Source organism: Pavona decussata, unplaced genomic scaffold, assembly GCF_977016875.1.
Source record: "Pavona decussata unplaced genomic scaffold, jaPavDecu1.1 SCAFFOLD_482, whole genome shotgun sequence".
Classification (NCBI taxonomy): Eukaryota; Metazoa; Cnidaria; class Anthozoa; order Scleractinia; family Agariciidae; genus Pavona; species Pavona decussata.
In genome coordinates, this window is record NW_028145816.1 from 179,896 (window position 1) to 201,453 (window position 21,558).

General features: G+C 39.1%; 1 protein-coding gene across 2 annotated transcripts; it reads left to right on the forward strand.

Annotated features, from left to right (window-relative positions):
- The first annotated feature begins 146 nt into the window (after positions 1-146).
- Positions 147-19,387, forward strand: LOC146450192 (peroxisomal acyl-coenzyme A oxidase 3-like). Of its 2 annotated transcripts, none has more exons than XM_085100645.1 (16): positions 147-659; positions 4,161-4,238; positions 5,860-5,949; positions 6,618-6,850; positions 8,268-8,474; positions 9,182-9,254; positions 10,406-10,528; positions 11,064-11,184; positions 11,270-11,392; positions 12,645-12,755; positions 13,421-13,506; positions 14,157-14,225; positions 15,520-15,655; positions 16,964-17,031; positions 17,513-17,599; positions 18,750-19,387. In XM_085100645.1, exons 1-16 carry the CDS (start codon positions 249-251, stop codon positions 18,861-18,863), a joined length of 2,130 nt encoding a protein of 709 aa, XP_084956771.1. In that variant the 5' UTR covers positions 147-248; the 3' UTR covers positions 18,864-19,387. The 2 variants fall into 2 exon arrangements, with proteins under 2 accessions (XP_084956771.1, XP_084956772.1); XM_085100646.1 differs by lacking the exon at positions 147-659 and adding an exon at positions 2,863-2,917 and having other exon boundaries at positions 18,750-19,005.
- Positions 19,388-21,558: the final 2,171 nt, after the last annotated feature.

Sequence of the window (21,558 nt, forward strand, 5' to 3'; positions counted from 1 at the left end):
AAATTTAAGTATCGTGTTTTATCCTGAGCATTTCTCTATAATTGAAAAATGTTATTAAAGTAAACCAAAATTTATGATTTTTACCCAAAGTCACGGTGTCCTCCCCTACTGGTGGTGTTGGAACAAAACCACCTTCAGTGACCTTCTCAGAACTCTCGTGAGCCATCGCAGCCATCTTGCAAGTCATTGTGAGAATTGTTGTTGAAAGGGTATAATCAGAATCTTCTCACACAGGTGCGAAGGTCGACATGTCGGAATTAAGTCTGGAGAACAAATTAGACGAGGAACAATCAGATCTTTGCATCGAAGACATGGAAAAGACTTTCCCTCCAGGACCTCTCGACTGCTACAGAAAGCAAGCATCTTTTGACTGGTTTCAGATGAAAGTGTTTATAGATGGCGGAGACGATGTAGTCAGATTTAAACAGAATATATGGAAAACACTAGAAAAAGACCCGTTGTTTGATCGAACAAACGATAGCAAATTGTCTTTCGATGAACGCCGTCAACTTACAATGAAAAGATGTATAAGAATTGCTGAGTACGATTTTCTGACTGACAATCAAGTTATGGGTAACCCGATGTTGGCTCAAGCAATTAACGACACGTTAGGAGCTTATGATTGGAGCATGTCTGCAAAATATCTTTTGAACAGAACGGTGAGTAGGACTTAACCTCACTGATCATTTTTAATAATTTCTTCAATCGTCCCCTGACATTCTTCTAGCAATAGTTGTGGTTACACTAGCCCTTTTACCCATGGGCCCGGGGGGGGTACTCACCTATATAAGGTAAACAGGTATGTGCCGCCCCAAAGGGTATGGTTTTTGAGCCGTTTTGGTCTGAAAACGGGTATAGATTTTGACAATTACGGTCTGAAATCGGGTCGGGTTTTTGGGGCCGGGAACATTTACGAAAGCTTACAAACATATTTTTCTTCTCAGTACGTAACTGGAACGACTAACTGATAGTGAGAAAAAGAAATAGATAAACTATGTCATTCCAGCTTACTTTTACTCCTTCCGTCAACTTCCGTTCGGCACTGCTGCACAATTATCAGGTCTGAAAACGGGTATGAATTTCAGAGGTCAGGTCTGAAAACGGGTGTGGAAAATGGCATGTTTAGGTCTGAAATAGGGTCGGGATTTGAAGACCCGGGCGGCACACCCCCACCAAGAATTCCGAGGAGTACCCCCCCCGGGCCCATGGGTAACTAGCATTTTCCCACAGGTAAGGATGTTTTTGTGTGTAACCGCTTTTCCCAGACCGAAGCTGCCTTTGGGTTATTTCCAGGGATACATCAAAGAGAACAAAAGAATTTCCCATGACAGTTCCTGAACTGAAAAGTAGGGTTTATCTGCTCCCTGAGGTGGCTTGGCCAATCATCATGCAGAACGTAGCTAACACAGGAAATCGCCTGCTATGCTCTGATTTGACCTCTGATACACTTGGCTAATTTCGGGCTTATTGGTAGCACAAGGTGACATGGCAGGGTTTCGTGCATCACTGAACGCTAGTCAAAACGAAGATCCCTACTACAGCGGGTATTTCTTTGAAGCAAGGAACCAAACAAGGCCGCAGGGAAACCATACCGGTAATCCCCTGTATGATGTTGGCAGAGCTCAAAATCAGCCTCTACCGCACTATCCAGCGATGCTAAATCCCTATGCGATATATCAGAACCCGTTGCCCGGTACTAATAATCGCCTTCAGTTTGAACCAGACAAGAACAGTGCTAGTCCAAGTCCAACAAGTCAAACCTCGAACAGAAGTGACGACCGCAACAAGCACAGTAGCTGGTCGTTAACCGAATCTAATTATATTTTACCCTGAGGGGAGTTCTTTTACTGTGTAACCGCATCCCCAAGGGTAACATGAAACCTGAGCTAAACCGAACCCAAGCCATTTACCCTCCGGAAGGCCCCAAACCCAAGGTGTGTGTAACCACAACTAACATAATGTCATGCCTTCAATCATGCATTCTGTCAATCATTCTTTCTCTTCAATCAATAGCAATGTTTACTGTTTGCATACATTAGCTCTGGTTATACTACAGACTTTTTTACCTGGGAAACTTGACTTGTTGACAGTTTACCTGAGGAGACTTAATTTTTGAGTGTGGCTGATTTTTCACAAGGTAATTTACCTCTCAACGATACTGCAGGTCAGAGCAAGTTGTAAATATATTTTTATTTGAGATTTGATATTTCAGTTTTAGGGTTTAGAATTTTTTTTAACCGAGCAATTGTTTCTATTACAGAAGCCGTCTTTATGCTCAAGATGAGACAGAGCCAATATTTCTATAACGAGTATTTGTTCAATTCTTGGCACGAGATCGTAACAAGCCAACCAACCTCTTTTCCTCAGTTAAGGGTGGTGCCTACTAATACAGAAGTATTTTTATGCAGTTTATGACTATGTAGGAAAAGCAGATCTTAGCAAGGGCTATTGGAATCCAAAAATAAAATTGGGGGTAACCTCACATTTTTCAGAGACATTTCTAAAAAGTGCCAAAATATAAAGCAATGTATGGCAGTTTTTCCAAAATTGAAGCTTAATTATCTCTGAACATGCAATTGGTTACCCCAAATTTTCTTTTTGGATACCAAGAGCACTTGCTAAGTTCTGCTTTCTCCACATAGTTTTAAACCACGCAAAAATATCATGTGTTAGTGAGCATTACCCATAGGAAATCCGACTGTCTCGAGATGCGCAGAACGTATGCACAGTAACAATAGTAGGTGTTGTCCTTAACTCATCCTAACCTACAGCACCTTCTCACACCGATTCAATCATCCATAACAGTTGATTTCAGCTTACCCTTCCAGAATTTTTCTCCTAGGTAAAATGAAACTCAAGATGGATTTACATCTGGAAATTTTGGTGAATTTGCCCTAGGTAAATCGGTTTTACCTAGGTAAGAGTCTGGAGAACGGATGTTTTATGAGTCAAATGAGTCATGAGTCATGAGTCGTGTGTCATGAGTCAATGAGTCAACAGGTCGGATCAGCGGTTTTTCATGAAAAAAAAAACAAATGGATAATGAATACCAAGTCATTTTTCTTCCTGATGATGGAAAATCTTGGTCAATGCAGGACAAAAGTAGATAAAACTTCTAAGACTGGATACGACAAAGCAGTGGCATGGGGGACAATGCAAGTGGGAAGGGTGAAAAAGAGTGATTTACGGTTAGGGTTTCCCCTTTCCAATTTACACCAGCGTGACAAACTAGTCAGTAACTTACCGACACATATGTAAAAGAACTTTCCTTGGCACTCGCGATCGATTTTCTACTTCAAACCCGGCCAAATCATCAATACACCGAATGTCAAAGAACAACTTCACAGATTTGAGTCTTTGAGCACTGGGAAACTCCACGCTGAGGTTTAACTCAATTTACTTTTTAAAAAGCGCTGTGTTGAAAGGGAATTAAAGACTTTCTTCCGTAGCAGTCACAACAGTCATAATTTGGCCGCCATATTTTTTGCTTCTGATCTGGTACTACGCGGCAGGGCCTGGGAACTGCAAACAAACAGCCCGGGTCGAGATTTAAAGGCAGCAATAAAACAACTAGCCAAATAAGTAAACGTAACGCATAATTTTATTGTTTCTACAGAATTTTTTTTTAGACCTGACTCATTGACTCATTGACTCATGACTTGTGACTCATTGACTCATGTGACTCATTAATACTTTACACTCAAGAGTCTGTAGTGTGACCATGGCTATTGTTTGAATTTGTTATTCAGAGGGAACCATTAATCAACATTAAAGAAGTCTTTATTATTTTAATGTGCATCTGGTTAGCACATTATTAAAACGATACAGTGGAACCTCGATTTAATGAACCTCTATATAAAGAAGTCCTCAGTATCCAACTCTGTCTTATAAATGTATGGAACAGAGCCTCGGTATAATGAGGAATGTAATAAATCAATTTCCCCTTGTCCCTTGGCACTGTGTTAAATAAAGGCTCCACTGTACATCACTAGTTTGTTAATCACCCTTCTGTTAGTCAATCCTCTCAACCATTCTTTTAACTACTCAATCATTTATTAACTTTGCCAATCATTCTTTTTACCATTTTTTCTCGTTGATCATATCAATCAATTTGAATTTCTGTCAATGAATTTTACCAAAACTTTTGTTATCTGATTCAGATGTTTGCTCGTTTGCTAAAAACATCAAGCACACATGAGCATATCCAGGAACTTGGGAGCAAAGCTGAACGTCTTGAGGTATTTGTGAAAAAAAGTTAATCAGCTGTATACCTACATGTAGGGCCATTTTTAGATAACTTCTTCTGCACCTGTAAAGTATGATGAATCCCAGGTATTTTCTATTCAGAATCATTGTCATCGTCAGCATCCTTTTGTTTTGAGAGACAACGGTGTGAAAACACCATGGGTGGTCAGTTGTGGGATGAACACGTTTGGGTGGGGTTGTAAATGCTCTGGTGACTGCCACTTCCTCCGTTGTACCAACATCTTGTGATATCACTTAAGTGGGAATCGGTTAGAAATTCATAATCCATCATCAGAAACAATCGGATTGTCCCAACCGATCAATCACTGATTATAATCAGAAAAATTTACTGATAAGAACTCCATGCATTTTTCCCCTGTATACAAGTCAAAGTGGCTTGATGTTCGTGAAATAGTTACATAATATTCCCATAATTTTAGCCTTGTATTACACTCAGGATAATTTTGACTTTTTGAGTGCACAAAAAAAAAAACCACATTAACGCACACCAGGGTTAGTATTTTTCTTTCTTAAAGGGACTATTCATTTTTCCACGATGATTGATTATGCCTTAATTGTAATAGATCATCAGATCGGTAAGAGTTTTCGATCAACTTTCAATTATAATTGATTATCGGTGCACCACTACACTGGAGTGACCTCTCCAGGGTGATACAAGACCTGAGTGGGTGGTATAAAGGTCCTAGGCTGCTCACACATTAGGATCCCCCTCTTGGCTTTGCTGACGACTCCAAGCTAGGGAAAGGAAGAGCCAATACACTTGGTGCCAGTGCAGCTGCACGAGTTGCCAGAAAGAGGTGGAGTATACCTTGCAAGCACCTTAGAGGCTCCACTCCCGATTTTCTGTAGGGGTTTACTCCCTTAACCTGCACATCTCCTGAGGCTACCTTCAAGGTTGTGTAGTGTGAGAATGGCACATTTATTGTGGAGCCACCACTAGGCAGGCGGCCGACCAAGGCTTGTGGGACCCTTTATTGTAACCCTAACAGAGGTGGCTGAGGGGCTGGTACTTTCCAAAGCCGGGTGCTACCCTGGACTCTGGTGGGTGGGAGCATCCATATTGCTGTGGTAGGATGAAGCCTATGTTTGTCGTACCTATCCCATGCCCATCAAAGGATGCTTAGGACTTTTCTTATCCGCCTTTGGTGGCTTCATGAATCCCACTCCAGTAAGACTTACTTTAGTCTGAGAGAATAAACTTAAACTTAAACATAATGTATTTTTTTTAAAAAATGGTCTGATAATAAAGCATAATACCCTTTGCTGGATGAAAGGGGACAAGTGATGATTTGGCATTTAGAATCCCAGTTTCTCTAAATATACTCTACTCTAGCCTACAGACTGGTTAATAATTACATTTAGTGTATAGTTTATTTTGTGACCTAAAGGCTTGAATTCAATGAATTACCAGTACCTAACTTATAAAAAATGTTGCACTTTTGAATTCAATGAATTACCGGTATCTAACTTATAAAAATTGTTGCACTTTGAGCCGAAGTGATCCACATGGCTGCAGCTAAACCCGGTTTTTGAATTAGCCTTACCCCAAATATTTTTTGTGGTTTTTATTTTTTTTTCCATAATGTCATGCAGATCTTTGGCTGTTTTGCCCTGACTGAATTAACACACGGAAGCAACACCAAAGGTGTTCAAACAACAGCAACATATGATCCATTTACTCAGGTGAGAGCGCAGTAAACATTCATTGTTGTGCACTTTTTTGTTTTACTCTTGAGGAAAATTATTGAAAGAAATAATAAGATAATTAGAGACTGTTCTCTTCCAATGCCCATACAGAGTGTCATGACTTGAATAAGACATTACCTAGTTTACAGAATTCAGCGTGACTTACTTCCTTGTACCAAGAGGGGGGTGAATAGGTCTACGGATCGGCGGATTTGGTAAATATTTTAGCCCGGATTCTGGATTCAGAGTGAAATTTTAATGGATCTGCGGATCCTATGATCACAGAGGATCATGGTTTTATCCAGTTTTGGGGCCCGGATTTTGGATTTTGGTTGTTAGGAAGTTCATGTTTGCTCTTTTTTCTCGTATCTGCAAGATTTTGTTTCAATACAGTTGTTTGATACATAAATATTTCGTTGATAGTCATCCTCAACGCTAAAACACAATATCACGCAAGGCAACTCCAACAACTGATTAGAAGTCACTTTGTATAATTTTCGCGTATCATCTAACGCGGCAAACAATTTGCGGATTCGGATTTAGTTGATTTTTTTGAGCGGATCGACGGATTCAGCCATTAATTTTAGCGGATCAGCAGATTTACATACCCCTATTCACCCCCCTCTACCAAGCATTTACTTCAAGATGATCTTGTTTCTTGATAGGAGTTTGTCATCCATACACCCAACTTTGAGGCTACAAAGTGCTGGGTCGGTAACCTGGGCAACAGTGCGACCCATGTAGTTTTGTACGCACAGCTTTACACTCCTGATGGCAGATGTCATGGTCTTCACTCATTTGTGGTCCAGGTGCGCAGTGCTGTTGACCTTTCACCTATGCCTGGGGTGACTGTGGGAGATCTTGGACTGAAACTTGGTCAGAATGGGCTGGATAATGGGTGAGCAGGGATATTACTTGTCTTTTATAGAAATCAATATTTGATAATAATTGATACGTTTGTTGTCTTTGGAGTTGGAAGCACAAAGTTTCGATTGAACCATCAGTCATAAAAACAGAGGGTTGGTGTTGGGCTACATTGTTCACTGCTTTTTTTTTGTTTTTTTTTTTTTGCTTTTTTTCTTTAGTAAGACTAAATTTACTCCATGTTGTGTCTCTCTTCCCTTGTGTACAGTTATACAGTCAACTCTCGTTATAGCGGACACCCTCGGGACATCGTTTAGTGTCCGTAATAGTGAGAGTCCATAGTAGCAGGGTGTGGGGATCAACAGAGGTGGCGGCCTGGGGCTTGAGATTCCAGTTATTTATGAGTTATGCAGCGACCCAAAATATCTTGTAAGACTGGACAAGCTTATCAACAGGCTAGTAGCGAATCATTGGGAATGGAGGTGAGGGCTTGGTCTCTCTCAAAGAGTCTGGAAGGAAAAGGCATAATCTGAAGTGCAAACATAGAGTCTGTTGTACAGCCACTAAAGAGATTGGGGCGGAAATAAACATTCCAGAAATCGTTTGAAGTGTGTTTTGATAAATGACGAATATCAGACTGCAATATTATTTATGTTACATGCGAAGTTCATGGTGTCCACTTTATCGAGAGTCAAAACAATAAAATTGTTATGTTTAGACCACGAAAGTGTCTTTAATTCCATAATAGTGAGAGTCCGTAATAACGGGATTCAGTAAACCCTTATGGGATCTGGATTTTGTCCGTAATAGCGAGTGTCCATAATAGCGGAGTGTCGACAAGATGAGAGTTGACTGTATATAGAATTAGTTATTGATCAGCGCTAGGGACTGCTATCAAAAGCAGGGGGGAGTAGTAAATACTGTAGTCATTTCATTCTGCAAAACTTGGTGAAGCTCTGACCATATGGATGAGGATCAATTAACAAATTATACAAGGTCTAACATGCAACTATATTTCAAACTATCAATGAAAAATCCGATTGAAGGGTTGCCTGGAAAAAAGCCCTAAGTGACTTCTGATAAATTGCTAGATTCTCCTTCCAAATTGCCTTGCATTTGCTTGTGAAACAAAAGGAAAATTTAACCTTACATCAAAAAGTCACTTAGGGCCTTATTCCGTGCACCCCTTCAATTGCCTAACCATTTATGTTACATGTGTATTTAAATATTACAAATAAATGTTTCTCTTTACTGTATACACACAACATTTATTTGTTTTAGAGGATACTTGTTTTCTCATTCACCACTCTTCATCTTTGGAAATCACAAGAAAACTTATAGTATAAAGAAAGAAGGTATATTCAAGAGGGGTATTGAAATGCAGGAGGGGTTAATTGAAGTTGATAGAGAGTTGCTACATGATAAATTGTTTCCTTCCTTTTTTTTTACAGTTTTGTATCATTCAACCAAGTTCGGATTCCACGAGAGAACCTGCTGAACAAGACGGCAGATGTAACCCCTGAAGGAAAGTATGTGACACCATATAAAGACCCAAACAAGAGATTTGGTGCTGCATTGGGTGCTCTGTCTGGCGGACGGGTAGGGATAACAAGTATGGGTGTCACCAACCTGCGATTGTGCATTCCCATTGCAATAAGGTATCAAGTGGTATTAATTTTATAACTTGAATGCTTCCTTTTGCTGGTCTGTGAATTACCAACATTGTGCAGAGGTGTAAGGTATTACTTGTTAGTGTTAGCTTGTTGGCAGAATGTAAGATCTTACATTCTGCCCATAAGCTGAAACTAATGAGCAAACCTTGCACCTCTGCACCTTTTCCCCTACAAATCCTTATTTATTCAAAATTTTTATAACATTCAGATCATTATAAAGCCTCCTTCTTAAAAAAACTGAAGCCAATTAAGGGCCTCAAACTAAGCAGTTTGCAAGACACTCTTTGCTTTTCTCAAATTCTGTAAAAAAAAATTTTCACACACCACAAAGTGGGTCACGTAAAGTCTTTAAGCTGCAAAGGGCCTAATGAATCCTTAGTCTCTCAAGTCAGCAATACTAGAAATTTCACATTAATTTTAATGTTTTAATTTACAACTCCCTTTTGGAATTGAAACTAAGAAATTAATGCCACGGGAATGAACTTACAGATAATAAAAGCTTTCCCTTCATAGACTCCAAAGTCAGAAGCATCTTGTAGTTGTCTTCTGTCTTGTACTAACAGTGTTTTTTGTTAAATTAATCAAATAAATATTTCAAATAAAAATGTTGTTGTTAAGAGTGGCATTCCTGGAATCTAATTTCGTTTGGACCATGAACTATATTTTTAAACCTGTTTCGAATTCTGCACAAGGTATTCTGCTGTACGGAGGCAGTTTGGTCCGCCTGGGAAAGACGAGATTCCAGTTCTGGAATATCAGATGCAGGTTTGTAAAGCATGGAAAGAATCTCACATCTTGCATGCATATTATACCCCACCACCACCACCACTTTTAAAAAATCCATAGTATCTCACAAGCTACATAGAGAAAAGAACACAGGCTGAGTTTGCGTAGCCCTTAAATTGTATTGTATCCAACACTCTAACTTCACAAAATGTATTTGTGCAGTTCCATAAAAAATCCATACCCATCCCACGGAAGGTCATTGGAAATTCCTAGGGGGAGGGGGGGTCTTAAAAGTCAAAATTTTAGAAGCAAAGTATGAAGCTAAACTGGAATTTCCTAGAGGGAGCGGGGGTGCAAAACAAAAGACCTTCCATGGGGGGAGTATGGATATTTTCTGGAACTGCACATTACACTTCTGCCACCATGTCGTTTTCACCACATTACCTGGCTGTTCTTAAAATTCATCCACTTCTGCTGTCATGTTATAGTTTATATTTTAATAAAATTGAAACAAAATTCAAAATGCTATTATTTTAATTTTATAATTTTAGGAATTTTACCATTAGACAGGTAGAGGCGTTGGGTGAATTTAAAACCAAACTTAAGTGCCATCTTAAGCAGTAATGCCTATGGTACATGCTGCGTTTATAACTTAATTATTTGTCTAGTCTTTTTTTTGTTATGTTTCAATGTTTTGTCTTGTGCTGTGTCAGGGCTCCATTAAATTAGCTCTGCTAAATTGGATGCCCCTGGATAAATATTGAATTAAATAAATAAACTTTCTTTTTGCTACCCGTAAAAAGTCATTAGTTTTTAGCATCCCATTCAAAAAGAGAGCTTATTAGTTGCTTTTGATGCCATATTATTTCTTACCAAAAGGAGCACATTCAATGTACTGCCGTCACATGGTTGTCGTCCTGTATGCAGTATCTGTCCTTAAAATAATAGCATCATGTACCCTGCCTAACAAAGAAATTAACTTGCTACCTCAGCTGCCCTATAATTTTTCCTCATCCTGCCTACGAAAAAAGCAAACCCACTTCTGCCACCATGCCATTTTCTTTCCGTGACCAATAGCTTAAAATAATTTCATAGTATTACAGATCCCACTTCAATTTCAAGCCTCTGCATCCTATGTCCCATCTACTAAAGCATGCACTTTTCATCGCTGTCATTTTTTTTAATTTCAGCAATGGCGACTTATTCCCAAGCTAGCGGCAACATATGCTTTAGCTTGTTTTGCGAGGACTTTCTTTATGAACTTTATAGAACTGCAAGTTGGCATGATGCTGGGAGAAACAGGTGAAGCTCAAGTAAGTTGTAAAATAAATAAAAACAGTTTGTTGAAGTGTTAATGGAACATACTGCATAGTGCTAATAATTATTAGAGACACAATCCAATCAATTCGGCGTTTTTTATCTATTGAATGTAAAAAGTCCATCAATTGAAATTTGGAAGTGTTTAATGAGGAAAAGGCTGTACACATCCAAAGAAAAACTCTTGGAGCAAGTGTAAGAACCATCAACAAACTCAACTCACATGTGAAAAAATCAGTTTTGACATAGATTTCACATTATGGCAGCTTAGCCATCAGAAGCAGTTAATAACAAATTATGAAATTTAAACATACATAGGATGGCCCCAGGATCATGGCACAAATTACTTATAATTGCTTAATATAACATGTTATTTTAATTATTGTTTTCCGTTTCATTTTCTTAAACAGGATGGCTTAGACTTTGTCCCTCTCTAGTCAGTTCTATTAAATGCATGCCACTTGTAAACAGACTAACCTTTTCATCATTACCACAATAACTAGAGGTTAAAACGTGTTTGTTTTTCTGCAGGCAGCATTGGGACGAGAGATCCATGCCTTGTCTTCAGCCAGCAAACCACTCGCAGGATGGATTGCGCAGACTGCTATACAGGAATGTCGAGAGGCTTGTGGTGGCCATGGTTACCTTGCAAGTAATGCTCTCTGCAACAACTCCTTCTGTATCAGAGAATTTTCTTTTGACTTTCTGATTAATTGTGATTTTTGTTTATTTTTCAGTCAACAGGTTTGGTGAGTTAAGGGATGACAATGATCCAAACTGTACTTATGAAGGAGACAATAACATGCTTCTGGGACAAACAAGTAACTATCTGTTGTCTCTTTTGGAAGCCAAGGAAAAAGGTTAGCTTTTGTAAACTGAGAAATGGGTACCTTTGGGGGTTTGTGCTTTCTGGAGCTGAAAAATGATGAGGTCCAGGTATTTCTAATCAGTCAGACAAGCAGCTGCAATTACTTTTCAACTGCTTACCTTTCATCTGGATTATATTTGTGTTGACTCGTTTAAATGGCATTTTGTAAGTTATAATTTATTTGCAAACTCATTTGGTGCAGATGAAGAAACTTGGCCACTGTTACACTATACCTATCTTTACCTCGCACTTGGTCATTGGTGTCTGGACCTCACTCTTGGTCAATAACAACTAGACTATACATAGCTTGGTCGTATATCACTTACACTTACTCCTTGTCTTGCAAAGTGGAAATAATTTATATAAGCCACAATATACAGTCAGTTGTTATCTTGGAAAATGTCCCCAACCTGGAGGCCCAAGGTGTTAATTTCTTAAGCCCTTAATTTCCACAGACCAACTCAGCTTGATTGAACTGGCAAGCTAACAAACACATTCATTCTTCTACAAATGGACTCTGGAGGCCATAAAGGCAATCAAGCTTGGTTGTATTGCCACAATTGTGGACAAGACATGTAAAGAAAAATGTGCTTTTTGCACATATATTCCAGCAAGGAAAACACTAGCTGGAGAGAAGCAAACCTTCACTCCCCTCTCCCCCTCACTCAATGTTGCTTTGAAGCTGGGACAGCTGAATGATCCAGCCTTTCTTTTTAACTGCGGATCAACATTCAGTTGATGAAGGGGAGGGGGGACTGAGTTGTAGATCGACTACAAATTTCTCAACAGTTTTGTCCATGATTGCAGTTCCAGACCCATATGAAACAAAACCCCCAATCACTATCTCTGGATTTTTCATTACCGAGAGGGGAAGGGTGGGGGTTGGGGAGAGATGAGAGTTCTTGCATTCTTGTTGATTGATGCTTAATATCATTTTGTGCAGTTCCAGAAAATATCCATACTTCCCCCACAGAAGGTTTTTTGTTTTGCACCCTCCATCCCCCCATGAAATTCCAGTTTAGCTTCATACTTTGCTTCTAAAATTTTGACTTTTAAGACCCCTCTCCCTCTAGGAATTGCCAATGACCTTCGATGGGGTGGGTATGGATTTTATTCTGGAAGTGCACATTAGTAGTATCAGGGTGCAGGGCACAGCAAGCATCATCTTGAGAGGCCTCACTCTGCCTACTATGTACTGTATGATATCTTTCTGGGAGTGAAGTCATTTTTTTTTTTTCAAACAGGTTCCCATATTTCCAGTCCAATACATTCAGTTGATTTTCTTAACAACATTGAGCAAATCATGGCAGAAAGTTTCCATGCAAGGACAGAACAGGAATGCAGGGACCCTGACTGTAAGTATTTTTCTTATCAAGCACTTACTCTCCCAAAATGGTCTTGACATTCGAGTCCCAAGCTCCACTACAGGGAGGCTCATACAAGAGCTAGTGAGGAATTATTCGCTGTGTGGGTAGACACAAGGAAATTGCACCAATGAGTGAGTCAAGTGCATTTTTTGGGCTGTCAGTTGTGTAGGAGATACTCTTTTAGGTGAAAACTATTTGACTAAGAGCTATGCTACCCTGGGAAAATGCTGAAAAATACACTTAATTGTCGGTATGATATATAAACCTAACCAGCAGTTTCTTTTGTTTCTTGTTCGAACAAAAGATCTCAAAGTCACGCCGCCAAGAAAAACTTGTTTTTTTGCATACGTTATTTCTCGAAAAAGAAGCACAAACCAACGAAATAAAATACAAAGCAATATTTTTCCATTAATTTGAAGGCCACATGCGAAAATTCAGGCACTTTTGACAAAAAAAAAATTCAAGCAAATTTTCCACTTAGCATAGTTTTCCACCAAGCCCTTCAATTGAATAATGCCTGTTCTGCAGGTTAGCCCAAACTATCCCAGATCCCTTAATCATACCAGTGTTTACACAGTTTCTGGAGTGGGGAATTGTTTTGAGACAGCACAAAGGAGGAAAAACTATTTAGTAACCTTTATGTTCCTATTTAGTTCTAGTGGGAGCTTACCAGTGGCTTGTGTGTTATCTGTTGAAAGAAAGTGCTGCCAAACTTCGACAAGAGTTGTCAAACGGAAAGGTGGGTACATGCATTCGCTAGGTCAGCTGTGGACTTCCCAGTCAAATTGGTACCTAAAACATTGAGTTGAAATTCTTGAATGTGTGGTGCCTGCAGTCATCACCAAATCTACAAGATTGTCAAATAACAGGAAGGAAACTGATGGGTCAGATGTCAGTTTGAAGAAGGAATAACTAAATAAATATACTCTGTGTAATTCTGGTGTTCCCTGTCAAAGTAAAGTGTTGTTGTTGTTGTTGTGTTGTACACTTGTTGTCCTGATGTTCAAACAACTTTATAACTCAAAGCTGGTGAGGCTGATTTTTGTTTGCCATGTTGACTCGTTTCTTTAGCACGGTAACAAAGAGCCATAAGATATAATTTATCATTAGTTAGGAGAGTATAATATCAACTTTCAACCCCAGCGTAGTTGAAAGAACACGTTATTTTATTTGGGCCAATGTTTCGACTAGTACTTTTAGTCTCCTTCAGGATTATGTTTACGTTCAAATTGAAATTTTTAGAGCCGTTGTTTTCAGCTGTCGTTGTACGTAAGTCTGGCCCTGAGGTAGTACTAGTTGAAATGTTGGTCCAAATACAATTTGTCCTTTGTGGAAGTGTCAGTCCTGCAATCAGTTTAGCTTTTTAACACTTTTTTAACCTTTTTTAAGGACCCTTTCACAGCCAGGAATGACAGCCAGGTGTTTTATTGCAGGTCATTAGCACTCGCCTACATTGAGGTAACCTCTTTTGCCTTTAATTTGTCACCTATTCTCTACTTTTCAATAGATGCTTTGTATGTTACGTCTCGAGATAACAAAATCTGAACCGTTTCCTTTACAAAGTTCGTCATTTAGTTCAGTGAGAATTTCAAACATTCATAAACTTCATGAAAATTTTTGGAATCTCCTGATTATTTTCCGCTGGAGGCACACAGGCAACCCAAGGACTTGAGCTTGGGTTACCTGTGGGAGGAACGGCGTTGAGAATGGCTTACGATGGCCCATTCCAGTAAATACAAAACCCAACCTTTTTCAATCTGTTGTTAATCGAGTTTTACACATGGCAAACATTTCAATATGAAGTCCGTATAAAGAGGAATTATTAAAAAACGTTTACCATCTTTTTGGACATTTCTGCAAAGTGTTCATTTTCGCAGCCCTATTGACGCACAGTTTTAACATGATAATAAATGCATTCCACATCATAATGAAGCCGAGCCTCAATGCTTGTTACAGTCCTATTACATAAAACCCCTAATCTGAAAAACACTCTCTTAAAAGATAAGATTTTAATCTTAATTTAAATCAGTCCACAGTGGCCTGGAACACTGTTAAATGATACTTGGTAAATCGTTCCAAAGGCTTGGTGCGATGACCGAGAAAGATCTGTCGCCGTAAGAAGCCATTTTAGTCTCTGGGATAGACAACAGATTTGAACTACTTGACCGAAGTAGACGATGAGGCGTGCAATGAAATGAGAGCTTGTTTAAATAGACTGGAGCGAAGCTGTGGAGTGACCAAGAGAATTTTAAAAACTATTCTTTCTTTAATAGGAAGCCAATGGAGATTCTGTAATGTTGGAATGATGTGGGCTGACTTTTTAACTCTAACAGTTAGCCTTGCAGCTGTGTTTTGCAGCCGTTGTAGTTTCTCTAACTCTGAGGAGGGTAGGGCATAAAGAATACTGTTGCAGCAATCAAGTTTTGAAGAAATAAAAGCATGTATAAGCTGCTTATGTTACTAAATGTAACTGTATTTTGTTTCGTGTATTAACGTAACCCTTTAGCCCCTAATATCAGAACAAATTATCCTATCTTGTCCCCATACTTTTCCTATAAAAGTGCTGGGAAAAAAGTTAAAAATAAGAAAATTCAACTTGGGTGATGATGTGTTTAATTCTCGTGACCTTAAGCGTTGACTAAGCATTGAAATTACAAGGAGAGATTTAATGCTGATCACTGTTAGGGCTTAAAGGGTTAAAAATCTTGACAAGAGTCAAGGTTCATTGAAGTAACCCTTTTTCTGTTTTTAGTGCACAGTATTGAAGACATTCAAAGAAGTTATTTTCAGTGAAGAAACTCCCCACGCTCTCAGACCAGTTCTTGTCAAACTGTGTTCCTTGTATGGTTTGTCTTCTCTTGAGACGCATCTCACCACTTTATATCAAGGTGAGAGCATCAATGGGCCAGACTGCTGACTTATTATGTTCGGCTTGTGCTGTTAGTAACGAGTAACACTTCATCACTTTTCTATGCATCTCTAACGAAATAGCGCTGGCGCTCGGCAGTAAGGACAATGCCTGAGCTCTGAGGCGAAGGGTAGCAGTAAATTTTAGTATAAATCTACTAGCGTGCGGTTCTATCACGAATGCTGTTATCCTATTGGCTATGCTACTCGCTATCTATTTAACAATTAGATTATGAGCTCGAGATTTCTATCGCGTGATAGCTGATGAGGGCGAAGCCCGAATCATTTATCACGCATAGAAATCGAGAGCGAATAATCTAATTGTTTTAGTATAAATCTACTAGTCGTTCTAAACTAAACAAGTAAATTATCCAAATTCTCCTCATAGACGCTTCGAAAACGCGAAGAAGCGGGCTGAATCTTGTTGACAACCGCTACTCACTATCTATCACAGAATAGATAACGGGTAGCGTAGCCAATCACAGAACGGCATTCGTAATAGAACGCTAGTAGATTTATACTAATCTGTGATAGATAGTGAGTAGCGATTTTCAACAAAATGGCGGCCGCTTCGCCGCGTTTTCGAAGTGTCTGCGATGAGGATATAGATAACTTACTTGTTTAGTTTTGAACGACTAGTAGATTTATACTAAAACAATAAGATTATTTGCTCTCGATTTCTATGCGTGATAGCTGATGAGGGCGCACGCGATAGAAATCTCGAGCTCATAATCTAATTAAGTAGATAGTGAGTAGCGTGTGGCGTGACCTACTTATATCGTTATTCAATAAAAACGAGAACCTGTCTTGTTGTTAAACGGTAGAAATTTCGAGCTAATAATGTAACTGTCAATTAAATAGCAAGACTATCAAAAAGACGACAGTTCCCCCCGAAGAAGGTTTGCTTTCCAAACCGGGCAATTTGTACACGTATATTTTTTCTGTTTATATGTCCAACGTTTCCGTTTTCGTCTTTTTTACTACCGTAAGGACCAGTCTTGATCTTGCCGTCTGTAATTTATTATCTTAAGTATTTTACTGATCCAGGTTTGGATAAAAAGATCCAGCTTCTCTGAAGGATTTGCCTCTGTGGTCATGCCAACGTTAGAGTTTTGAATATACATAACAGCCATTTTAACACATGCTTAGCCTTTTATTTTTGCCTTTAGAAGTTGCTAAAAAATTACCTCTTTAACATAAGCGAATCGAAATCCAAAGTAAACAAATGCAATCAGAGTGCCCAGGTATTCCTTTCTCCTTTGATTAATGCAAACTTCCTCAATCAACAGGTGGTTTCTGTAGGTCAGTGAATGACGCGAGGATTGTCAGAGGAGCTATTCTCAGTCTTTGTTGCGAGGTGCGTATTCGTGTTCAAAGAACGCAATACTAAGTGCGTGTTGGTTGCTTTGTGCCTTTCATTCAAAAAAAGTTGAGAATTTTTGGTGTTGGGACTGCGGATTAGCAGTTCCTTTCTAAGTGAATGATGGATCGAAGAATTAATTCTGCAGTGTACGTTAAACTGCTAAAGTGAACCCATGAAATTCCTGCTAAGCATTAGCCCTAGTAAGGAAATGGGAGACCGCAATAAACACCATAATCACTCACGACTTGCTCCCGCCTGGCCTCGTAGTCCAGTCGGTAGAGCAACGGACACTCAGTAAGAATTTCAAGGGTTCATTTAGACTACAGAGTTAATTATCTGATCCATCATTTGGGTTCCGAGCGCTAGTGGTGCAGCATTCATTTGTATCCTTTCTAAGTAGTCGATGCATTCACCATGCTTTTTCTCGATTTTGGAAGTCCTCTGACGGTGCATTGCCGTTTTATTTCTTCATCAGTTGAAAGGCGAAGCTGTGGCTCTTGTTGACGCCTTAGCTCCTCCAGATTTTATCCTCAACTCGCCGATTGGTCACAGCAATGGAAAGGTATGGCAATAGGTTACAAAAAATCCACCAACCCGTCACTTTTATTCATATTTTGTCTGTAGCCCTCCCCCCACGATTAGTATGGATTACTCGATTTCTTAGAACTGTTTTCGATTGAGTGTCGAAAGTAATTACGCGTTTGCTCTTGGTTTTGCTTAACTACGCTCTGTGATTGGTTGGAAAAACTCGCGCCACTTTGTCAACCAATGAGAAGCCAAACCAAAACCAATCGTGACTTGCACGCTCGCCTTTTCCCGCGCTTGGCGCCGGATACGTGCATTTGCTTCGAGTTCTGATTGGTCCATTGCGCTGTTTATGTATGTTGTGATTGGTCAGAGTTATTACTTTGGTTTTGGTTTTAAAACACTCAATTGAAAAACGCTCTACCAGGGGTATTCGGTAACCGTATAAAAAATAGAATTCTCAAACTCTTACTTACAATATACTCAGTTCTTAGGCTTCGGAAGAACTCAGTTCTGGAAGAAAACAAGTGATTGTAAGACAAAGATTAAATATTCATCTATTCGCGAGCATGCCGCAAAGAAATTTTTTTAGTCCCCGACTCATATCTCACTCTCCCGGTAAGATGAATCAGTACAATATTTAATCTTTCTTGTTCATTTATCGAGCTTAAGGTCGCCGTCCTCGCGTGTCCGTGTTCATTTGAAGGGAAAACGCGGATTGGTTTTCCTCGAAAACGCAACTTTTCAAAAACGCTTTCCAGAGGAAATTTTTGAGAAGATCATCATTTTCGTGTTCTTGTGTGGACACCTGAAAACGATTTTTGAAAACGATGACGTCGCGAGGTAGAATTCAACGACCACCGCATCGTGGTCAAAAAGTTTTGTTTTCGGTGACCGATTTCATCGGATATGTGTGGACGACAGTTAAAAAACAAAAACAAGAAAACATTTGCGATTTAAACGGGCAAATGTGATCCAACAACGCTAAAAAAATTGCGTGTTCAAGCGAAAGAGATTCGTGTGGATGGTGCCTAAATTTCGCCATCTTTCTTTCTCAAACAACTGACAGCTTATCGTATCAAATAGAACGGGAAAAATTATATTTAGCGCTATGATTTTGTCTCTAGAAGAGAGTCTGAATTAATTGTTAACATTCGTCAAAAGTTGTAAATTATTTCTTTCGCCAGGCTCACGAAAACTTGCACGCGGCAATTATGCAGAACCCAAAGAACCGGGAGCGAATTTCTTGGTGGAAGGAATGTCGTCGAACTCCAGTTATCCAAAAGCAAAGCAAGTTGTAAAGAAAAGAATGCTTCTGATATGAACGTTGTCACTCCTATTCCTTTGGGAAAGGGACGGTCACCGTAACTGTTGAGTCTTTGGACAAACGCCTTAGATCTGACCATTCAAATGAAAGCTGCTGAACAGTACTTTCCTGTGGTGTCGTTTAGTTTACTCTACCAAGTGGTTCTGTAGATAGAATCCTGAAGTGTGACCATTCAAATGAAAGCTTCCGAGCAGTTCTTTCCTGTAGTGCTGTTTTATTTGCTGTGCAAGGTGGCTCTACCTTTTGAGTCTGTGGATAGAGAATCCTAAAGTGTGACCATTCAAATGAAAGCTACTGAGCAGTACTTTCCTGTGGTGCTGTTTATTACGCTTTACAAGGTGGTTCTAACTTTCGAGTCTGTGGATAAAATCTTCAAGTGTGATCATTCAAATGAAAGCTACTGAGCAGTACTTTCCTGTGGTGCTGTTTATTACGCTTTAAAGGTGGTTATAAGTTTCGAGTCTCTGAATAAAATCTTCAAGTGTGATCATTCAAATGAAAGCTATTACTTTCCTGTTGTCTGTTCATTTTCCAGTTTTTCACCAACTGGCAGTTTTAGAAAACTTATCCAGTTTGTTCCATGGTACTCTCTTTGTAGCATCGAACGTAGAAAGTGAAAGGAAAAAAAAGCATATTTAATTGCATGTTTAATCGATATGAGTTCTCGATATAGTCGTTCATAATTAACATAAATTTTAAAGAAACCAGAAGTGGCCCAGAAGTATCCTTTTGAGAAATTGAAAGACACTTATTTATATCCAATGTTCGTAGTTAATTTATTAAAGGTGTATAACTAAAGTCATCTTTTGCTGTTCGTATTAAAGTTATCCCCCTACCCCCCACAAACACCACTACAGTATATTGCAAAGAATAGACCATTTCCGATGTATTAAAATTCTAGCTTGGCTACGAGGGTTTTGGGAATAAAACAAAAGAAATTAATTATTCATCTTTGAACCTCAATGTAATTTCTGTTGTTTTATCCCCCCAAACCTCGAAGCCAAGCTAGAATTTTAATATATCGGAAATGTTCTATTATTCCCATTTTTCGTATCCTCTGAAGAAGATTTTAAAAATCATGAAAGGGCTATTAGCTGTTGTGAAACACCGCTGCCGCAAATTACAACAGGCGAAACACTGTCAATATGTTTCCCAGGCCCCCATTCATCCCGTTGGCTCTGATCTGAGAATGAATTGCTGGCTGTTTTACAAGCGTTTTTTCTCGAGATAACGAGGTTTCAGAGCACATGTAATTTTAATAATTCTATTTTTTGCAATGCTCACATACCCGTGATATGGTAACAAATCCGCTCTTTGTCCAGTTTCAACATTTGCATCTTCCTGTCCAATGTGTCCAATCCGACGCTCTTGAACTTCGAATTCTGTTCACGCTTTCAATGACTTATGAACCTGGAAATATTAAGACGAAAAATTAACAGAATTACCCGAAACACTTTCCATAAAACATATGGTCTTCGCAAAAGATGTTTCAAGGGCATTTTTCTGATTATTCGCTCACCTTTCATTATTTTAGCGTGAAATTCCCGGACTCGCAGCATGTTTGCGGATGAAATCGATGAAAGAGTACTCCTGGCCTAACAGAACTTTCCACGCCCTCAAATGGCTCGTATTTTTGACCTATTCAGTTGGTTTGATGGGCGAGAGGCTGCTTTAGTTGCTTAACCGAAGAACAGAACAGGACCTATGTCTATACGTCCTTTGACTTCAATTTTCATTTGAACCACTTTAAACGTCTAGATGCCATCAACGACTGTGCATGGTGAATACTAAACAAAGCACAGCAATTCCGTTGAGGTGAGAGAAAAATAATCTTTATTCATGAACATATTTTCGTTTGGTCTCGGCCCTGGTGTCCTTTCCATAAAAAAATTCCGCACACAGCTTTTTAGACATGTTTAGAATCTCCAATTTCGTTGGACCAGTGTATCAAGCATGCGCAGGGCTAGGATACGTTGTTCCTGTTGTTTGTTCATTTCTCTGCTATTGTTTTTTTTTTTTTCAGCCAATCCTGTGAGCCCTTCTAAGAGCTTCGTGGGGCCCCAAAGTTTTCCTGAATTGTGTCTTATAAATGAGATGGTTTTGTTTTCTCGATGTCCTTTTTTTAAACCAGAACACCTTTTCATCTTATACTCACAATTAATAATAATAATAATAATAATAATAATAATAATAATAATAATAATAATAATAATAATAATAATAATAATAATAATAATAATAATAATAATAATTGCAGTGTTTCGGACTCTGAGTAGATGGGGGGAGGTATTCACATTTTACACCCCAAAGGTAAGACTGATGTAAGCTTTTCACTGGGACAGAAACATAAGCAGGAACACAAACGCTGCCTTAGCAAGTGAGAACACCTGCAACATAAGCGTAAGCACAAGAAGAACGAACATGTTTGTCCTTCTTGTGCTTACGCTTATGCTTATGTCACAGTTTTCACTAATGAGAACAAGGATGACATAAGCACAAGCACAAGGCAGCCAACCGTTTCGTCGGCATCTTGCTTAACAGTGAGGGGAGCTGGTTTCGAGAGCTCTGCCAAGAAATGATTTTCTCGCGTGCGTCTGTTCTTATGCATATGTAGCTAGCTGGTGTTCTCACATGCTTTTTCTTTAGCTTATGCTTATGTCCTAGCAGGT

Coding starts and splice junctions, on each gene's coding strand:
- LOC146450192 (XM_085100645.1), top strand. CDS start 249: ATGTCGGAATTAAGTCTGGAGAACAAATTAGACGAGGAACAATCAGAT. Junction 9,255..10,405: donor TTCTGGAATATCAGATGCAG/GTTTGTAAAGCA, acceptor TTTTAATTTCAG/CAATGGCGACTTATTCCCAA. Junction 10,529..11,063: donor GAGAAACAGGTGAAGCTCAA/GTAAGTTGTAAA, acceptor GTTTTTCTGCAG/GCAGCATTGGGACGAGAGAT.